The sequence below is a fragment of the Lodderomyces beijingensis genome, assembly GCF_963989305.1.
Source record: "Lodderomyces beijingensis strain CBS 14171 genome assembly, chromosome: 1".
Taxonomy (NCBI): Eukaryota; Fungi; Ascomycota; class Pichiomycetes; order Serinales; family Debaryomycetaceae; genus Lodderomyces; species Lodderomyces beijingensis.
In genome coordinates this window covers 821,346-841,627 of record NC_089970.1, presented here as the reverse complement: position 1 = coordinate 841,627, position 20,282 = coordinate 821,346, and the positions used below count along the sequence as shown (strand labels likewise).

The 20,282-nt window shown below is 44.9% G+C and overlaps 10 protein-coding genes across 10 annotated transcripts; 7 read left to right on the top strand and 3 right to left on the bottom strand. All coding sequences in view use genetic code 12, as the record gives it.

Annotated features, from left to right (window-relative positions):
- Positions 1–437: 437 nt before the first annotated feature.
- Positions 438–1,505, top strand: LODBEIA_P03500 (60S ribosomal protein uL2; the record flags this gene model as incomplete). The annotated part of the gene is made up of 2 exons (XM_066973617.1): positions 438–441; positions 745–1,505. 2 exons carry the CDS (start codon positions 438–440, stop codon positions 1,503–1,505), a joined length of 765 nt encoding a protein of 254 aa, XP_066827288.1.
- A 238-nt stretch (positions 1,506–1,743) lies between these two features.
- On the bottom strand, positions 1,744–2,774 carry LODBEIA_P03490 (uncharacterized protein; the record flags this gene model as incomplete). The annotated part of the gene is made up of 2 exons (XM_066973605.1): positions 1,744–2,569; positions 2,683–2,774. The coding sequence occupies 2 exons, from the start codon at positions 2,772–2,774 to the stop codon at positions 1,744–1,746; spliced, it is 918 nt and encodes a 305-aa protein (XP_066827287.1).
- A 1,370-nt stretch (positions 2,775–4,144) lies between these two features.
- Positions 4,145–4,718, bottom strand: LODBEIA_P03480 (60S ribosomal protein eL29; the record flags this gene model as incomplete). The annotated part of the gene is made up of 2 exons (XM_066973594.1): positions 4,145–4,333; positions 4,683–4,718. 2 exons carry the CDS (start codon positions 4,716–4,718, stop codon positions 4,145–4,147), a joined length of 225 nt encoding a protein of 74 aa, XP_066827286.1.
- Positions 4,719–5,023: 305 nt separating this feature from the next.
- Positions 5,024–5,800, bottom strand: LODBEIA_P03470 (60S ribosomal protein eL8; the record flags this gene model as incomplete). Its single annotated transcript, XM_066973583.1, has 1 exon — positions 5,024–5,800. The coding sequence occupies one exon, from the start codon at positions 5,798–5,800 to the stop codon at positions 5,024–5,026; it is 777 nt and encodes a 258-aa protein (XP_066827285.1).
- Positions 5,801–6,860: 1,060 nt separating this feature from the next.
- LODBEIA_P03460 (uncharacterized protein) lies at positions 6,861–9,542 on the top strand (the record flags this gene model as incomplete). Its single annotated transcript, XM_066973572.1, has 2 exons — positions 6,861–7,889; positions 8,091–9,542. 2 exons carry the CDS (start codon positions 6,861–6,863, stop codon positions 9,540–9,542), a joined length of 2,481 nt encoding a protein of 826 aa, XP_066827284.1.
- Positions 9,543–10,137: 595 nt separating this feature from the next.
- Positions 10,138–15,939, top strand: LODBEIA_P03450 (uncharacterized protein; the record flags this gene model as incomplete). Its single annotated transcript, XM_066973561.1, has 1 exon — positions 10,138–15,939. The coding sequence occupies one exon, from the start codon at positions 10,138–10,140 to the stop codon at positions 15,937–15,939; it is 5,802 nt and encodes a 1,933-aa protein (XP_066827283.1).
- Positions 15,940–16,222: 283 nt separating this feature from the next.
- LODBEIA_P03440 (uncharacterized protein) lies at positions 16,223–16,570 on the top strand (the record flags this gene model as incomplete). Its single annotated transcript, XM_066973550.1, has 1 exon — positions 16,223–16,570. One exon carries the CDS (start codon positions 16,223–16,225, stop codon positions 16,568–16,570), a length of 348 nt encoding a protein of 115 aa, XP_066827282.1.
- A 461-nt stretch (positions 16,571–17,031) lies between these two features.
- Positions 17,032–18,153, top strand: LODBEIA_P03430 (uncharacterized protein; the record flags this gene model as incomplete). Its single annotated transcript, XM_066973539.1, has 1 exon — positions 17,032–18,153. One exon carries the CDS (start codon positions 17,032–17,034, stop codon positions 18,151–18,153), a length of 1,122 nt encoding a protein of 373 aa, XP_066827281.1.
- A 275-nt stretch (positions 18,154–18,428) lies between these two features.
- LODBEIA_P03420 (uncharacterized protein) lies at positions 18,429–18,995 on the top strand (the record flags this gene model as incomplete). The annotated part of the gene is made up of 1 exon (XM_066973528.1): positions 18,429–18,995. One exon carries the CDS (start codon positions 18,429–18,431, stop codon positions 18,993–18,995), a length of 567 nt encoding a protein of 188 aa, XP_066827280.1.
- Positions 18,996–19,427: 432 nt separating this feature from the next.
- Positions 19,428–20,279, top strand: LODBEIA_P03410 (uncharacterized protein; the record flags this gene model as incomplete). Its single annotated transcript, XM_066973517.1, has 1 exon — positions 19,428–20,279. One exon carries the CDS (start codon positions 19,428–19,430, stop codon positions 20,277–20,279), a length of 852 nt encoding a protein of 283 aa, XP_066827279.1.
- Positions 20,280–20,282: the final 3 nt, after the last annotated feature.

Sequence of the window (20,282 nt, the reverse complement as noted above, 5' to 3'; positions counted from 1 at the left end):
CGAAATTACTGAAATTTTTTCTAATAGCACTGAAAATGTATCTGGTAGCTCGCAAGCCCTCCTCAGTTAGTGTGTGTGTGTAAGACAGAGAGTAAGAGTGAGTGAGAGCGCACGAAGTCGGGCGCCTGTGGGTCAGGCACCAGAATAGACAGTGGTATTTCCGCATTTTTCCGTCTTCTCGTTGTGGTTATAGCCCTAATGTCACGTGCCTCTGGTCTTTGCGTTATCCTTTTTATATCACGTGATGCACTCACTTCCCTCGTTCTCTCTGTTAGTCTCTCTCGCTCTCGCTCTGCCTCCCACAGCGTACTAACAAACCACACTGCAAAGGCATTAGCTACTAGGTGCGGGAAGGGCCATAGTGAAAAAAAAAAAGTTCCAAAATTTTGATAGAGCTTTCAGTTTGACTACAGTCCAACCACAACCACAACTAAGCAATGGGTATGTGTTCAAAGGAACCCCCCCATCACCGCTGTGAAGGGGAAGAAGGGGGACGAATATATCGAGATGTCACTTGAACAGCTCTAGCAAGAGAAGACAGCATGGAGGAATCAGAGTGAAACAAAAATAAGAGAAAAGTCAACTCATAGACATCACAGTCTCACGACTTTATATCCAAGATGACGAGTTTTGATTCCAACGCAGCTTTTATATTGAAATGAACCACGGAATCGATCAAAGTGATGAGTGACGGAAAGATATCACGGACAAATTACTAACTCCACGATTTTTTTTTTCTTATAGGTAGAGTCATTCGTAATCAAAGAAAAGGTGCTGGTTCCATTTTCACTTCTCACACCAGATTGAGAAAAGGTGCAGCCAAGTTGAGAACCTTGGACTATGCCGAACGCCACGGATACATCCGTGGTGTCGTCAAGCAAATCATCCACGATCCAGGTAGAGGTGCTCCATTGGCCAAGGTTGCATTCAGAGACCCATACAGATACAAATTGAGAGAAGAAACGTTTATCGCCAACGAAGGTGTCTACACCGGTCAGTTTATCTATGCTGGTAAGAAGGCCTCCTTGAATGTCGGTAACATTTTGCCCTTGGGTGCCTGCCCAGAAGGTACCATTGTCTCCAACGTTGAGGAAAAAATTGGTGACAGAGGTGCCTTGGGTAGAACCTCCGGTAACTACGTGATCATCATTGGGCACAACCCAGATGAAAACAAGACAAGAGTCAAATTGCCTTCAGGTGCCAAGAAGATCATCTCCTCCGACGCTAGAGGTGTCATTGGTGTTGTTGCCGGTGGTGGTAGAATCGATAAACCATTGTTGAAGGCCGGTAGAGCTTACCACAAATACAAGGTGAAGAGAAACTCATGGCCAAAGACCAGAGGTGTCGCTATGAACCCAGTTGATCACCCTCACGGTGGTGGTAACCATCAGCACATTGGTAAGGCCTCCACTATTTCTAGAGGTGCTGTTTCTGGTCAAAAAGCTGGTTTAATTGCTGCTAGAAGAACTGGTTTGTTGCGTGGTACTCAAAAGACTTCCGATTAAACTAGGATTTACTAAGAGCATATAAATTTTGTACAATATACGGTGATGAACAAGTGGTAATACTAATGGCACTGTCGGGAAGCGAAAGAGCTTTTATTTTTTTTTTCCGTTTTAATATACATACTTCGCTAAAAAAAAAAGCTAAAGAAAGAAAGAAAGAAAGAAAGAAAGAAAGAAAGAAAGAAAGAAAGGATTTGAACGAACAGAGAGGGAAGAGGGAGTATGAGGTAGGGTCAGGTTATGTAGCAACTGGTGTGTCAGCAGAGACGATTGGCTCGTCGAAATTGGAGCTTTCAGAAAGATCGTGGATGTTGGTAGCATCGGTTCTCAAATCCTCGGGGTCTGGATATTCTGCTGCGTTTCTTCTGGACCCGTTTTCGGTGACAACGCCCCTGGCATCGATGGTAGATCCCGTAATAGTTTTCACTGTGGTTCTCTTGAAGGCTGCCCTTTCCAACTCCTCGACTTGAGTTTGGTTAACTGGCTGGAGCTCGACGTATTTCCCATTCAATTTTTGAGATTGCAATTTTGCAACCACATCATCGAGTTTCGTCTCCGAGGAGTCAAACGAGGCTAAAACACTCACCGATGAACCTGTAAGGTGTATCGGGTTTATTCTCGACTTTTTGTGCTTGAGAATAAGGATTCTACTGGGCTTGCAATCCTTGAAAAACTGTTGCACAGAGTCCTCGGTGACTGAGCCGTGCGGTTTCTGAATGAGAAGAGACTTTGGCTGTTCCGTTGTCACAACTGGCTCAGCACTGGAGTTGGCAACTTCTTCGACATTGGTAACGGCTTCTTCATCTTCAAACAAAGGGCCCGGTTTTGAAGTAGTGGTTCTTCTTTTGGATCTCCAAAAGAATGGAAACTGTTTGACCTCGGGAGCATAAGGGGTTGCGAGTTGCAATGATATTTTCCTGCCGTTGACCAAAGCACCGTCGAGCTCTTCAATCACGAGATCGGCTTGCTCCTTGGACTTGAAGTCAGCATAAGCGATACCTAAGGGCTTTCTTTTGTGTCTGTAGCTAAAACGAACGGTGTAGCTGGGGACCAAGACGTTGAGCCTGCAAAACAAGAAATTTTTGAGTCAATGTTAGTGAGTAACCAGATTCTGCTGCAAAAAACATTTGAAAAATCAAAAACCATTTGGATGGCTTTCCAAAAGACAAAGACATACAATTCATATTTGCTGAACAAATTCAGCAAATCTTCCTCGGTGGTGTGGTAGTCCAAGTTCTTGATATAGACCCTATTCTGACTTTGCTCCATCTTTGGTATTGATTGGAGTGTTAATTATGAATTATGGAAGAATGAATTGTGTTGCAAAAAAAAAAAAAAAATTGTGGATAGTGATTACATAGAAAAATTGAAGATCCCAGACCTCCACTTCTCATGATCTTAGATCTCCAACTCCAAGAGGAAAAAAGACGCATTCAAGCTGAACAAGCTCGTAGGAAAGCTGTTCGTCTCTGTATGTACTACAGTGCAAACATTATCATCATGATGGGATTGGAGGCACCTATCGGCAGTGAAATCCGCCACTTTCTTCCCTCCTCACACACTCTCTCTCTTACTTTGCAGAGGAATCGGGAGTAGAACTTGCAGTCAATTCAATCCTCTTACCACCCCCCCCCCCCTTCCTTCCCAAGTTTATTGCTTGGTAAATTTCCCATTAAAATTAGAATGAGAACAAAAACTAGAGATGCTGTTTACTTTATCGTGCTTCCATACATGTCAACTGTAACAGCTATGTAACGCATATTGCCTCTACTGGCGTGCTTCCAAATGGGTACCAAAAAAAAAAAAAAAAAATTAAGGAGTAATTAGGGGATGCGACAGGAAGCTCTCTGATGCTGACTGATATATAGAGGTGCCACACAGCATTGAGTCTCAGATATTTACGGCATAAATAGGCACAATGATTGGAGGAAACAGTGACTTTTAGTCATAATCAATAGGCTTTTTGACAAGTGGATGTGAGCAACTAGCACAAGGAAACTCGACCATTATAAATGAAGCAGCCAGGAAGGGGGAGGGGGAGGCTCGTCCGCGATGATATCATCTGGCCGGGCCCTTTCCAGAAGAGCTGAGACCAGTCAAATGTCACCCACAGCGGGTCACAATGACACGACGCTAGCGTACGACTGATGTTGCGACTGACCCACGCACAGCCAAGTGTGAAACGTACTTGGGGGAAAGCATACTCCATGATCCAGATTAACGCGGCACAGAAGGTGCAATGTGTTTTTATATATGCTGATGTAGTCACCATTCAATCTAAAGCAGCTAGCTCCCCCCCCCCCCCAAATAGGGCGAATTCGAGATTGGTATCATACTCTGAGTATTTCGATGCCATCACACGCGTGTAACATAGAAAAAGCAGAGAAAAAGTCATCAACACTGCTGCTTCGAACTAGAGCAGAAAAAAGCAATAGAGAATGACAGTTTTCAAAGTGGACACTCTTCAATGATCTACAGTTGTAAAGAAAAAAACCCTCCTTAGTAATGTACAGTGTATATTGAATCTCAATTCAAGTGATCAAACCTGGTGGATCTTATTTATAATCTCGCCTGATAAACACCCATTTTTGTTTTCTTCGTTCTCTTTATTTCATCACGACGTCTTCGTTACCGAAAAATTAAGAAGACTCAGATCTGGCTTTGGCCAAGGCCTTGGCGGTACCGTGCAAAGCGTATCTGTGGTTTCTTCTGAATTTTGAGTCAACACCTTTCAAAGAAGGGTACTTGTAGGTCTTTGGCTTCTTGATACCGTTCTTGTGAGCCTTTTTGGTCTGGTTGTGGTTTGTGTGGTTCTTACTTTTAGCCATCTAGAGAATTGAGAAAGTTAGTACTCCTGTGAGTTTCTTGAATCGTAGTCGATCAGCAGTAACAAAGCTAAGTAGAAAAGGGCCGTTGGTGTTTAAGGACATTTTTGCATTATGGGATTACCTGATTGGCCCAGGTGCCAAAATAATTTCAACGTAATCCTTTTGGCATCTCAGGTTTTCGAACAGCTCAAATGTTTTGGCATCTCTCAAGAGCATTTCATGATTATGAACGAAAGTTTGAATCCGTGATGGGGTCTTCGCCCCTCCTTAAGCTACTCCATGTTAATCTGGTTTTGAACAGACACAAATGCTTCTATAATATATGAATGAGAGCCGTATCCCCTTCCACTAGGCCACCCTGCTGATCGACGTCGTTGTTGCACATACTTTTGGTTATACTTTGCTGATGATGACAAGTGAAGAATTCCAAACTGGTGGAGTTGATTAATTTTTTGTATGTTGGTTGCCTCTCTCCTCCTGCAGTCGCATCCACACACCAATACTAGGGGGCGGGTATAGATATGGCTATAGCCCTAACATCGCACATTATGAGCCAAATCACGTGCTAATCTCGTTATGGGTTCATGCAGAGACACTCAGAACAAGGACTAGGCGAATCCAAACAGACAATATCATTACATTAATAAAGTTATACATGCGAAGTAAATAAGTAAAAAGGAAAAAGGGAAATCAAGCAGCTGTGGCAATAGCCTTGGCCTTTTTGGCAATCTTGTCGTTAGCCTTTGAGCCCATAACACCACCACCCCAGTGTTTCTTGTTCTCTTCGTATTTCTGCAAGTAGTTTGCATCGATAGTAGAAATCAACTTAGATAACTCTGATTCGTCAGCGGATGAAACTTCGGTTAAAGCAGCAACGGATGAGGTCTTTTTGTGGACCAAAGTTCCCAATCTGGCCTTACCCTTGACGATAGCGTATGGGACACCCATCTTCTTACATAAAGCTGGCAAAAAGACAACCAATTCAATAGGGTCGACGTCGTTGGCAATCAAAACCAATTTAGCCTTTCTGTTTTCAATCAAGGAAACAACGTGGTTCAAACCGTACTTGACGACAACGGGTTTAGGTGACGCATCCTTAGCAGACTTACCCTCAGCAACAGCTGCGGCTTCCTTGGTCAATCTTTCCTTCTTTTCAGATGCGGTTTCTGGTCTGTACTTGTTGAAAAGCTTGAAAGTTTGAGCAGCAGTGTTCTTGTCCAAAGTTTGGTTGAACTGGGCAATTGCTGGTGGCACCTTCAACCTCAACGAGAGAATCTTCTTTTGTCTTTGTAATCTGACATATTCGGGCCACTTGACGAATCTCGACAAGTTTCTCTTTGGTTGGATCGACTGACCAATACCAAAGTTCTTTGGACTAGACTCAACCAAAGGGTTTTTTGGAGCAGTAGAACCTTTAGTTTTGGTAGCAAACGGAGCTGGAGCAACTTTCTTGGAAGGCTGTGTCATTGAGTTAGTATCAAAAGGCGTTTCTTCATTAACGATAAAAAAAAACAACCCTTTCGACACATATACTCTACAGTATCAAAAAAGATACTCAGCCTGTGCATCAAGAAGCGATGGCACATTGCATCAAAGTTGACAGAAATCAAGCAATGACTTTTGGAAAACAAAACATCGCTCCAAGATGCACAAACACTCTTTTTTTTATATTTTGTAGTGTATATGTGCACGAGGAGGAAGTTGTTGTTCCAGCTAGGAAGCTCCTGAACATACCATTATGATGGAGATGAATTTGACGAAATAAGAGATGGGTGAAAAAGACACTGGAAAGATGGAAAAAAAAATTGCGTGAAAAATTTTAGTATTTGATGAAGTGGCTTCTCCGCTTGTTATGTGTTTTTTCTGTGCCACGGTGCACTACCCTGATTTACTATAAATACTAGCCATTCCCCTGGTCTCCCTTACTCTGAAAACCAAATCTCTTTGCCATTTGGCTTAGATCCAGTGTAGTATCTGTTCTTTTCAGTGTAACAGCTGAAACGTCATCAATGATGACTTATTGAAAATATGTTACAATATTTACTTATTTTTGGACAAATTGGTGGATTTGGTTTCAATTGGGCTTGCTCAAAATCAATCTGCACGGTGTCGTTGCCACTATACTTCATACCAGGCTTCTGACGCGAATATCTTTTTCCATATTTTTAAGCAATGTTTTTTTTCTTTCGTGTTTCAATCTTGTTGATTGAACCATGAACTTTGTTTAAAGATAATCGAAAGATGATGATGGAAATCGAAGCTTACATTGGAGTGAGGCGATGGCGATGGCACTTGTGATGAAACTAGAAGAAGGAAGCCTGTTCCCCCTATCTCTCTGTCTCTCTTTCCGAGCATCATTTTTTTTTAGTTGATTGATAGCCGCTACAGCCACCATAACCGACTATTCAGGTTATCCACTCCCTTGCAAATAGATAACAACCAAGAACAAACAACAACAACACTGCACGCTACTCCTCAAACAGACTAGCTCGACCAATCACTCGTTGAAACAGAGCAATAGAAAACCATGGCGGCATCGGACCACTCCGATGATGAGTCGTCCATTCAACACAATGGACTATTCCCCAGTTTAAACCACGGCCATGGGCTCAAAAAGCAAGCGGATGACTCCGATAACGACGACGAAGAAGGAGATGAAGAAAAAGAGCAAGAACAAGAAGCAGAAGATTCAATAAACGAGTTAAGAAACACATTCAAGAAAAATACATCTCATCATATAGATTTAGAAGAAGTCGACTTGTCTGAGCTACTGCTGCAGACTTTAGAATCAGTTCAAGCGAGTGAAGACGACGTTAGCTTAGACTCGAGTATCATTAACAACATGGCTGATGACGTCAACGTCGGCGCCGACGCCAGCGAGCAAGGCAAGTTCAAGTTTGTCCGGATGTATGAAAGGACTGTGAAGCAAACGAAACGAGAGAAATCAGCCCATGGCATCATTGACTTGATGAAAACCGATGGAGATATACCTTTGCAGACGTTAAACTCGAGCGAGTCGTCCGTCTTTGAGTTGTCCAAGCTACATGACTTTGATAGATTTGTGAAAGAAACCGCGTTGAATGACAGAATCCTGCGACGAGTTTCAATGCGAAAACTCAATGTGCCCGACAATAACACTTTGTTGCTCGTGAATGAACAGGATCTAGCTGGCCGTTTTTACGCGGGGAACGAGGCTTCAACCGCTGAAATCCGAAAGAAAAACTGGGTAAAGCAGCACCCAAAGAGAGATACAAAGAATAAACTACACGAGCACGAGCACGAGCACGTGGTACAAAGCGACCTCAGCGGGCTCTATTTCCCCATGTCAAGCAGCACCGGTGGTGGCAAGGAAAGTGAAGCAGCGCGATTGCATCGAGGATTAAGCGTGCGACACTTGCAAATGATCTCGCTTGGCGGAACCATTGGCGTTGGCTTGTTTCTAAACTCGGGCAAGGCCATCAACATTGCAGGCGGCTTGGGAGCGTTGCTTGCCTTCATCTTTGTCGGCTTGGTCGTGTTGGCGACCCTCTTGTCCTTTGCTGAGATGGTCACGTTCGTGTCTGTCGTTGATGGAGTATCTGGGCTATCCAGCCGCTTCGTCGATGATGCCTTTGGCTTTGCAACAGGGTGCCTATACTCGCTCAGTTTCTCATTCGTACGTAAAGTGTTGTACTTTAACAGTTTTCAGTTGTCAGTTTCATTTTTTTTTTTACAAATATACTAACAGACAATCTTTTTTTTTTTTGGTATTTTTTAGGGGGTTGCAGGAGAAGTTGTAGCAGGGGTAATCATGTTGTCGTATTTTTCAGAATTGAAAACCGCAGTTAGCAGAGGGTCTGCAACTGGGTTTGTCACGTTGTTTCTCACTTCTATCATTGTAAGCAACTTGATCGATGTGAGAGTTTATGGCGAGATTGAGTACCTCTCAAGCCTCATCAAGCTTTTGTGGGCAGTGGTGATGATGATTGCAATGATCGTGTTGAACCGAGGCGGGTTCGGTGGTCCCGTTTTAGGGTTCCGATATTGGGATTATCTGAAGTCCGATTTTGAGTCAAACATCATATTTGGGCCCTTTCGAGCGTCTTTTAATTTGCACGATAGTGGAACTAGCCCGCCTTCGCAGGGGATAGGCGGGAACCTTGGGCGGTTTTTGTCGCTCCTTACCGCGGTTTTGGTGGTGTGCTATGCCTACAGCGGCACTGAGATTGTTTGCATTGCCGCATGTGAGGCCAAGAATCCCCGCAAGGCATTGCCCTCGGCCACGAGACGAGTGTTTTGGAGAATCGTCATTTTTTACTGCTTGTCTACATTCTTGGTGTCGTTGAACATCTACGCCGGCGACCCTCGTATTTTGCGCTACCAGCTGGGGTTGACCGGCATCAAGCTGGATGAGTTTGCTACAAATGTCGCTATCCAGGCAGTAGGTGGTGTCCACTGCAACGCGGAATCAATGGTCTTTGCCGGATACGGAAGCGGTGCTCAAAGCCCCTGGGTGGTTGCTCTTCAAAGTGCCGGGGCTTGCAAGTTCAGCACCGCAGCCAACGTGTTTTTGGTGTTTTTCGCGGTGAGTTGTGGCAATGCCCAGTTGTATGTCAGTTCCCGAACGATTTACTCGCTTGCGTTGCAAAAAAAAGTGCCCAAGTTCTTAACTTATTGCAGCCGCAACGGGATACCGTATAATGCTGTGTTGCTTGCAAGCTCGTTTGGATTTCTCTCTTATACGTGCGTGTCGCAGTCGGCCACGAATGTGTTTCAGAACTTGACCAGTGTCATTGCTTCGTCGGGGATCTTTGTATGGTTTGCCATGTGTTTGACCTTCATACGCTTCTACTACGGCTTGAAACGCAGACCAGATATCATGGGCAGAGACGACAAGTTTTACCCGTTCAAGTCGCCGCTACAGCCCTATACTGCCATCTTTGGCATGGTGCTGACGGCGATTATCATGCTTGCGATGGGCTTTGTGGTGTTTTTAAAAGACGAATGGGACACCATGTTTTTTTTTGCCAGCTATGGCCCGCTCATGACCTTTGCTGCGCTCTACGTTGGCTATAGACTCATCAAGGGAACGACTACTCCTAGCTTGGACAGATTGGATTTCGATTCAGGAAGAACAGAGATGGACCGATATATCTGGGATGGTGGAAATGAGTACAACAGGAGGAGCTTCAAGGAAGTGTTGCTGAAATGGTTGTCGTATTTTACATAGAGATACTGTTTTTAGATAATAGAGTGATAGACTTTGGGAAAATCTTGTTGGTCACGTGACCTGCTCCAAAATAAAACTATTGAAGCGAGTGCACCAAAGCTAACTGGCAGAACTCGTTCACTTCACTACGTGTCGCAAAATTGTGTCTGGAAAAAAAAGACAAAAAAAAGACGACGCGTCGTGGCTCAGAAATTGCGACATCACGTGACAACCACCCACCTGAGGAAAAGGGTCTCTTCTCGGTAGAGCCGCACAGTACATACACGTACATATTTATTGCACACACTCCCACGATTGCCCGCCCCCCCCCCCCCCCCCACATTATAAACTAACACCCGGAGAATGCTAAAACGCAGTGATCGGCCCTCTTCTGATAAGGAACTTGGCCATGGCTCGAATCCAACAGTAAAGTGTCCCAGATCCCGCGCAATCAGGGACACGAACGCTCTTAAAAAAGAAAAATTAATCTTTAGATCGAGACCCTGTCTCAGGGAAAAGAAAAAATAGAGGGAGGCGGACACGGCGCTTAGATCAACGTCCACATTGTCGACTTTTCTAATTTCTTTCCCCCCCCCCCCAAGCAAGAACAGCGGCAATGACTTGGGCACCAACAGAGTCGTTCCTCAAGGGGAAAATCGTGAGACCCTTTTTGCCGAATGAAAAGCATCCGCAGTTGAAGAATCCCAATTTTAAAAACTTGTATCCGGGCGACCAAGTTTTCATTTTTGAAGTCAAGGATGATAAATGGGCCCGAGGCTACGCGTCATCTCGACCTATGCCCAATGATTTCGTCGCCACTTCCTACAACTTGAACGACTTGCCAACTCAGAAAAACGATGTCGTCGTTTTCCCCTTGAGCTACGTCAAAGTTGAAGCAGAATTGCCGTTTCCTGAGTTTAAAATCAACGAGGAGTTCAACAACGTCGCTAATGTGACTGCGCTCCCTACGATTCATGACTCCGAAAGAGACCATAGGGAAGCTGTTGACGGTGCTGAAAAGCAGGTTGACAACAGACAAGCGTACCCTCCCTACCCCGAGAATAGCGTTCACGAGGAGGGAAACATTTGTGACGAAATCAAGTACACTTTGGCTCTTTTAACATCTCACATCTTTGCATTGTACACCATGGGGGAGTTTAAGCTATTTGAAAAGTTGGTGGCTACTTATAACGCCTTGAATGAGACTAGAGTCAAGTTGATGTTTGACTTGTTAACCGAAGAGGAGGACAAAGTGGCTCGAGAAACAGCCATCTCTTTGCTCAACGAGATCTCAAAGAAATTGGCGTCAAAAGTCTCGAGGTTGAACCAGAAATCGTATGATTTGGATAACGAGCATACTGACATATACGGGTTCAAGGCAATTTTGGCGCGTGATGCTTCCACTGGCGAAGTGCTTGACTTGAAGAATTCTACGCCGGCGAGAATTGCCCTCAATAGTGAGCTTGGAGCGTTTATGACTGGCTACCCAGTGCATGCTCACAACCATACCCAGGATTACAGTTTGACTCCACCACCAAACAAGAATTTGAATGGCGAACCGCCGTCGCACATTTTAGTCGATTTCAAGTCAGTATCAGGCTCCTCAGCTTATCAACCACCTGGATTTGCAAGCACAACTGCGTACTTGTATCTCCGTAACAATGACAAGAGGTTGACCGAGGCCTTTGCTGTTCATACGCAATCTGTAGACGAGTTGACCAATATCGAAAAGATTAGCGCCGCGTTGTTCAAGAATCTCCCTTCCAGCGAAATCATCAACAACAAAGTGTTTCTTGTTGCCGTGCTTACAGAGGAAATCAACTTGAACAATTTGAAATCAAACTCACAGCTCCCACAAATCAAGCGAGTGAAAAAGGGTGTTGCTGCTGGTGTTGCTGATATCACCAGAATATTTTCGTACAATGAAGGGTCCTTGATCTCGGGCGAGCCGCACCAGTTTTCGATTAGACTATTTGGTTCGTATGTAAACAGGAAAGCTACAAAGTTGGGCGAAACTCCACAAGTTGACAATATCAATAACAGCAATAATGGGTGGGGTGAGCTTGTCGATAGGATCATTGCCGGTTCAGGGCACGGTATCGCAGTTAACCCTAGAGCTGAAAGGTTGACTGTGACCGTTAAGGAATTCAAGCACCAGTTCAACGCAAACTTGTCTACCCAGATTTCGACCTCGGCTCCCATTTCACGAATTAAGCCAATCTTTTTTGACCCGTTGGCGGAAAATTACGAAAGAATTTACCTCAAGATGGGTAAGGTTTCCTTACTCCACAATAGTTTGAAAAATGAATTGTTAACTGTGGAAGTCAGCACACCAAATAACGATCTTGTTACTTTTGCCAAGGCCTCGAACCAGCAAGAAAAAAAATACTGGCAATTCATTTCCATTTTCCCAGGCGAGTCGATTGGGGAAATCGTTAAAGTCAATGGCGTCGCGTTGAAAAACTCGGCAAAGAAGGTGGCTAAGGATGACCACATTGTATTGACATTATACCTGAACGGTATCTTGGCGGGCGAGGGAAAGCTTTTGTACAAGTCCGGGAACAGATTGGTTGAATTCAACAAGAAAAAGACACACACCGTTGAAATCATGTCAATTGCCCATGACGTTCCCATGGCGCATATCGAATTGAGCACTCAATATATCGGCAAGATCTACAACTCGGATGTTTCCATTGACAGCATTTTCCAGTACGAGACTTTTCTTAAACAAGGTTTGTCGGGAATCGATGAACTCTCAAACGCATGTGAGAATTTTTGCAAAGTGGGAATTGCCCAGTTGGTCAAGTATTTCCCCGAGCTACTCACCTCGTTGTATGGGATCGTGGACATTACATGTCATCTAACTGGACCAAACATTGAAAGGTTGGAGGACAATATCTTCAAGTCCATCATTCATTTGCTAGACACTTTATTTGGGAAACAGGACCAGTACATTTACCTTCTTGATGACTTTGCGTCCAAGCACAAGCGCCTGGATAACATCGGCAAGTTTTTGTTGAAGGAATTGGCAGATTTGTTCCGTAACTGCAGGTCCAGCTGGACCGCAATCGCGAGATCTGCGTGCCGGGTGATGTTCATATTGATGAGATTGGCTGTAAACACTTTTGATCAAAAAATCAACAATGAAGACTATCTCGACGCGTTGCATGCTTTGTTCCATTCAATCACGATTTTTTTGGCCGTTGACCTGCCAGGTTTGATCAACGAGCAGATTTTGATGTTGGAAATCGTTGATTGTTTTGTGCTCTTTAGAGCCAATGTCGAGGACTTGCAGCTTCTTCAACTCATGATTAGCTATGTTGACGCCGTCGGCCTAAGAGGGCTTGGCGCCGATGAGTTGACGCAAGACGCAGGGAGAAAGAGAGTGAATAAGGAGCACGAGCTTGTTTTAAAGAAGTTGTCGTTTATATTGAGGCTATTTGGTACGCCGTTGGCAAAGAATGAGGTGACCAGACGTGTCTTGATTGCCAAAGCTGTAGAGTGGGTCATGGAGGTATTTTTGGGTCCCACTGATATCGACGCCACTAGGCTAGGATGCTCCATTCTCAACACCATCTGTACAATCATGTGGGAAGAGTTTATTCCTTCCGCCGGCAATCCTCATTATTCGCAACAAGACTTGGAGTTGTGTTTCTCCTTGGCCAAGTTTCTACCTGCAATCGCCAGGACTTTTATCAAGTACAACAAGTTCACCAGAGGCAACGGATACTTTAAATCCAGGAGAAGCTTTACCCGCCTATTCCCCCTGCTGTTCCCGTTTACAACACTTTCAGTTGACATAATAGTCAATGATGATGTATTGGTTGAAGTGTTGGCTGAGCTTGCCACCGCGTTTTCGTTTGTTGCAAAGATTGGAAACAAGTGTGTCGCCAGCGCTGGAATAGGTGGAGGACTTGAGAGCATTTTAGAAATGAGGCTTACCAATGATTTCTTTGATGCCGCGAAATATACAGCTGCAAACTTTGGCAGCGAGGACATCTTAACCGTTATTTCAGGAATCAGGTATCTCAGGTTGGGCAGATATTTCCCCGAGGACAAGTGGTTATCTTTGTACGCCACCATCATTGAAGGTTGCATGTGCGCCTTGGAGTTGATTCGAGGATTGATTATATCTTACCTGCTTCCGCCCTTACAAGAGTCCGACTCGTTCGATAGGGTCTTGTGGGGAAACTATTTGAAAACCGTTTTAAGATTGGCCGTTTTGTCCCCTGTTGCCGTTGAGCATTTGTCCGAAGTCCCCAAAAGAGCTTGCGCAGCGATAGCAAAAGATATAAGAGACCGGGCGGCACATCTCGTCAACGAGGCCTGGGACGCGTTAGCATGGGACGCCACCGAAGATGATGTTATCAGGTTCAATCTCAGCAAATTTGGTGGATACCAGGTTGAGTTTATCAACGACGAGTTTGGAATCTTGCCCGATTTGATGATGTTTGCTTTGCAGAGACACCAGGAGTGTCAAACAGTTGCGGTCAAGATCCTTTGGACCATTTTGGTGTCTGAATATGTCGTTAACGATAGCTTGGAGGAAGTCGAGAAGGAGTGCTTGATTGGATTGTCGGACATTTACGAAAAACACTCGTACAAACCATCCAAGGAAGACCAAACCAGTTTTATCGAGCGGTTGAAACTCACGGTGAGATTGGACCGTGAGGATGTGGCGTTTGGTGTTTTCTACGGGTTTATTCAAAGCTTGACGGCGTTCTGCTCAACCTTGACCTACTACAACAGCGTTCCCTTTGGACCCGAGTTTGACGAGGACCGGATGTTTCATCAGATCAAGTTGAAAGCACAAATAAAGGCAGCCGGCAAACCCGAGATGTTCAACAGTTTTGTTTGCAAAATGTACGATGATCATGTTCGCAAGAATGATTTCGCTCAGGCTGCGTTGAGTTTAGAATTGTTGGCTTCGACTTATAAATGGGACCACCACGAGATCGTGCCGGCAAGTTTCAGACCCAAGTTTCCGAAACAAACTTCGTTTGAAAGAAAGGAAATCTTGTACAAGATGATTGCAGCCAACTTCGTCAAGGGCAACACTCTCGAGAAAGCTGCTGATGCGTACAATGAGTTGCTTGACGCGTATAACGAGCACACTTATGACTTGAAAAGCTTTGCCTATGTCCATAACAAGTTGTCACAGCTTTATTTGGACTTGGAATCGTCCGACAAGTTGGAGCCATCGTACTTTAGGGTCGAAGCTATTGGCACTGGGTTTCCCATGTACATGAGGGTAATCTCGCAGATATACCAAGGGTTGCCCTATGAACACATCACTTCCATCCACGAGAGACTCCTTAAGCTGTTCCCTGGTGCAATCATTGTCAGTGATGATGGCGAGGCTCAAAAATTAAAAGAGGAGGCACCTACCGGTCGTTATTTGCACATCAAGGCAGTCGAGCCGGTGTGGGAGTTTTCCGACAAGTTGTTCAACACATCCTTGGGTGTACGTCAATATGCACGAAACAAGGACTTGAGACGTTTTTCAAGCTTGAAAAAGATTCCTGGCGCCACGTCTGTGTTTGATCTTTGGACAGAGCAAACGATTTATGAGGCATGGTTATCGTTCCCAACCATGTTCAACAGAAGCTTTATCAAAGGGTCCGAGACCGTGAGGTTGTCGCCGTTGGACAATGCCATCAGGACCATCAGTAGGAAGAACGATGACTTGGTGGTGCTAGAAAGCTTGATAAATGCTGCCATCAAGGACAAGGCGGACTTTTCTCATCACTTTAACGACTTGTCGAGGCAATTGAGCGGAACTGTTGACTCGCCCGTGAATGGTGGAGTTGGTCAGTACCGTCTTTTTTTCACTGATGCCAAATTCCTGCAAACTGACACCGACGCAAAAAAGGCGCGGTTGCTCAATAATGCATTCAACGAGTTGGCCATCATCTTGAACCGTTGTTTAAACTTGCATGGCAAGTTGGTGGTGCCAAGCATGAGAATGGCACACGAGGCGCTAATGGAATTGTTTCAGGCGAATTTCAGCGAGGAAATCACCAATTTGAAATTGGCTCAGGGAGATGAGTTGGCTCCATCTACAAGAGTTTCGGTGTTCCAAGAGAGGCGCAAAGACAGGAAGCAGCTGCTTAGCGAATCCTCAATCAACGGGAACTCTTTCAGTGGCCACGGATGGAGCAAGTCGAGCACAAACATGTCGGTGAGCTCGGGGAGATCCGACAACAAGCTCAGCCGCGGCGGCGGCGGCTCTGGCACGGGCACGAGCACGGGCGACTACCCCAGTACCACACCTGGATTCACCCAGTTTTCCGGATTAGCCAGCCGAAGCCTTGCCACGAATGACATTGGCGCGGGTCCTACTTCGAATAGACACAGCGGCACCTCCAAACCAGTCAAGAAAGTCCAGCTTTCAACTGCCGTGAACGGTGGTTGGTAGAGCCCAGCTGCATACAGATATATTTATATATATAGACATTAGACAGTAACGACAGTAATAGGCATTGATCCATCAAGACTTCTACATGGCGTGGTTGTCGTCTTCCAATCACCGAGCGCTACCTGACACAACGTAGACAGACGGTAGGGGAAACATTCAGTCCATCAAAAAAAAAACTCGCAGTAGGAGACGAGGTAGACATATACATCTTCACCATTTGGGGTACCTTGCAAAGCCTAGCCAGCAGCTCATTTTGTTTCTTTCAAAAACCAAAAAGCCCAGAATGTTCAGATTCACAGCCGCCGCAGCTGCCCGCTCGTTGAGAGTCCCCGCGCAAAGAAGCTTGTTGATAAAACCGGTGCGTTTCTACGTTTCCCCACCAATCACAAGAGACGAAGTCATCACTCGTGCTTTCGAGGCGTTGAAAACCGTTGCTACTTTACAAGAGTCGAACCTTTCGTTGGAGAGCTCCTTCCAGAAGGATTTGGGGTTGGACTCGTTGGACACCGTTGAGGCCTTGGTTGCTTTGGAAGAAGAGTTCGACTTGGAGATCCCTGACAAGGTGGCCGATGACATCAAGACGGTTGGTGAGGCTGTCGACTACATCTTGAAAGAAGAAGTCAAGGAATAAAGATCTAGAGCCGAAAAATAACCAGTCCATGGGCGTGATCTGGAGAACCATGAATGTTATGAGTGGTTTTTTTGTTTTTTTTAGACTTGTTCAGTTTCGCCGCCTTAATGTAAATATCCATTGAGAGACAAAAAAGAGAGTGAAAGACAACGAGCATCGCCATGTATTTTACTGAGTTCACTCTGCCAGTCTTGGTTTAGACGGTACGCCTCTTTTTCACTCTTCCTGCTTGCTATTTTCTGCCTCTGCTTTGCTTGACTTGGATCGAATATCATTGGTTGCGGATATCCCACGCAAGATTTGACCTCTCGTTTTTCTCTCTTTCTCTCTCCAGTGCCACCATACTCTGGATCTCTGGATTGGCTCATCTGTGAATTGGCAATACGAACTGGCCTGTTCTTGAGTAAATTTTTGATTTCAGTTAACTGATCTGTCCTTTACTTGATCGCGGATATCTCGATATGTCAGCTGAGTCAGAAAATACTGCCTCTGGGCCAGTGGGCGTGTCCGAGCAGTTGGAACGCACCCATCTTGCAGACCACTCCCACACGGAAGATGAGATAGACGAAGATGACAAAGACAAAGACGAGGACGGAGACGAGGACGAAGAGACTGGTGCGGTTCAGTACCAGGGCACGGTGATCCCAGACGATAACCAACAGGAAATAGACGCTGATCAGAATTTGACAGACGGGTTGGACCCGGAAACTACATTCATCGACTTGGTCCACTTGAAGATAACGTCGTTAGAGGACCTCGACCTTGCCAGATTTCGCAAATTGGAGTCGCTTTGCTTGAGACAGAACTTGATCTCGTCGATGGTGGGCGTGCGAGAACTTTCGCCAACGTTGGAAGAGTTGGATTTCTACGATAATCGCATCAATCACATTTCAAGCTCGATCCAGCATCTCGCCAATTTGAAAAACTTGGACTTGTCTTTCAACAAGATCAAGAATATCAAAAACTTGGAGGCCCTAGTCAAGTTGGAGAACTTGTATTTTGTTGCCAACAAGATTAGAGAAATCAAAAACTTGGAAACGTTGACTAAAGTGACCAATTTGGAGCTTGGTAGCAACAAGATTGAAGTGATTGAAAACATTGACAAGCTCGTCGACTTGGCCCAGCTCTGGCTAGGTAAAAATAGGATCCGTAAATTGCAAAACTTGGATACCTTGGTGAACTTGCGGGTTCTTTCAATCCAGTCGAATAGAATAACAAAGATGGAAGGGTTGGAGCACTTGGTCAGTCTAGAGGAGTTGTACTTGTCGCACAACGGCATACAAAAGTTGGAAGGTTTGCAAAACAATCTCAACCTCCAAGTGCTTGATGTGACTTCAAATAAACTAACCGAGCTCTCTGGCTTGAAGCACTTGACGAAGCTCACTGATTTTTGGTGTTCGTACAATCAAATATCGAGTTTTGAAAACGTGGGCGAGCAGTTGGGGAAATTGCCCGATCTCGAATGCGTTTATTTCGAAGGTAATCCTATACAAACGGAGAACCCCACTGCGTATAGGAGAAAATTGAAGCTATACTTGGGTCCCTCCATCAACAAAATAGACGCAACTTACTTGCGTTCTTGAACAGAATGAAAAAAAAAAAAAAAAAAAAAAACATATTAAATTGTCTGACTTGACGTTTTTTTTTGGTTCAATGCTTGTGGAAGGGGGATTGTCCTTCACTTTACCTTTCCTTGCTTCAGTTGCTTTTGCATGAATTTGCGTTTCCGGAGGACTATAAAATGCGCCTACTTTCGACATCCCCTCACACCCAGCCCTTCCTTTTATTTAGTGTTCCAACCCTGAACTCGGATTGACGAATCTCCAGCTCGCCAGCTAATTACAACAACAACAACTAGATGTTCAGAAACCTAGGTAGATTTGACCAAGATTTTGACAATCTTTTGCTTAGACCACGTAAATATTCGAATATTTTGCCCAAGAAATATAACCCTAGGCAACTAGCTGAACAATCGCACCCCAGAACGTCGAAAGAAGTTGGAAGACCAATGGGGGGACTTCATGCCCCTTCGATCTGGGACAGAAACGAATGGTTTGTTGATGATTTCTGGGATAAATTCAACTCTGGTAGGTACTTTGTTGGCTTTGACGATTCGGTGAACATTGTTGAAAAGAACGATAAATACCTTGTTGCCTACAAGGAGCCAGGTTTGAAGGAGGACGATATACAAATTGACTTTAACAAGGAGGATAACGAATTGGTGATTTATATGAATCAGGAAGAAGGCTCCGCTACCGGCTCCCACTCGAAATCATACCAAAGCACCATGAAGTTTGACAAGGCTGTTAAGGTGGATGGCATTCAAGCTGAGATTGACGAGAGTGGTGTTGAATTGGTCTTGCCAAAAGTGCATGCTGACAATGAGCATTATCACCACGTTGAAGTCAAGAAGAAACAACCATAAGTCGCTTTGAATTGAACCCGTGATGAAGAAGAAGAAGAAGAAGAAAAAGGCCATTTGTGTGCTTGGTACCATATAGGATTATGTCTTTGTTATTTTTCGAATCTTACGAAATGGGAGACAAACCTTGTCAATAGCATACTTGCGGTACTCGGAGGATGGCGTACTGCACTTCTCTGCCATCATCATCATCATTATCATTACACCGCAGGGGGGGTAGTGATGCGTGCCACGGTAAGGGGCTTTAGGGGGCTTTCTCTCCATGCTGCAAAAAAAAATTGCCAGAATTACAAAATAATCCAACTTTGACTGCAAAACACATAAACCACAACCAAATTCCACCCCCTCCCCCTTTTTAAAAAAAAACAAAAGGGTTCTTATACCCTTCCCTCTGCCCCCAATATTCATTGTCTCAGTTTCAAAAACCCAGGTTAAATGCAAGATCCTCCGGGTCCCATGGAACGCATCAAGAGCAAATTGCAATCCATCATCCGCAAAGACCGCAAACGTGTATTTGCACCGATACCCTTCCACCTCCCACCTTTGCGCCACAACACCCGCACGCTAATGCAACGCATCACCAAGCGCGATGATTCCACAAGTAATGCGAACACGAGCGAGTATCAGTATTTGCATCGCGGTATGAGACTGCTGCGTTTCTTGTTTAAGGATACTTCGAGCTCGGATTTCGACGCTAAGGACTTGAATAGTTTTACTTCTCCTGCTGACAGTCCCGATTTCCACGTGTCGCCTGAAGGAAGGTGGTTTTATGCTGCTGCTGACTGCAAGTTCGCTGAGCCTGATGATAATGCTTACGGCGATGGAAATGAGCAGCTGGAGGAGCTACAGCAACAAGGGGAAGATTATCAGGGGGAGACGGTGGTGCGGAAAGAAAGCGAGGTGATTGACAACGCCGGGTATTCATTGGTGGACTTGTGCGTGCTTCTAACTACCGAGATCGATAAGCTTTCATCCAAAGCAGACAAGGCCGCCACTATTAGCGGTGCTGGACCACTGGCAAGACAAGTTCAGGACGATGACACGGTGCAGTATGCTACAATGGCCAATTTACAAAATTCCAAAAAATGGGATCCGCACTATCACGTGAACCTGTACCCTTCGTTGAGCGAGTGGAGCCAGTACAACTCGTGCGACTTGCCCCAGTTTGCGCGTCAGCAAAAGACAAAGAGGCAAATCCGAGTCGTGAAGAGGAGAAAGAAGATTGTCTTTCGTAATGCTGGGTCAAACTCGGCCGAGGAGGAGGACGATGATATCTTAAAATGCTAGAGT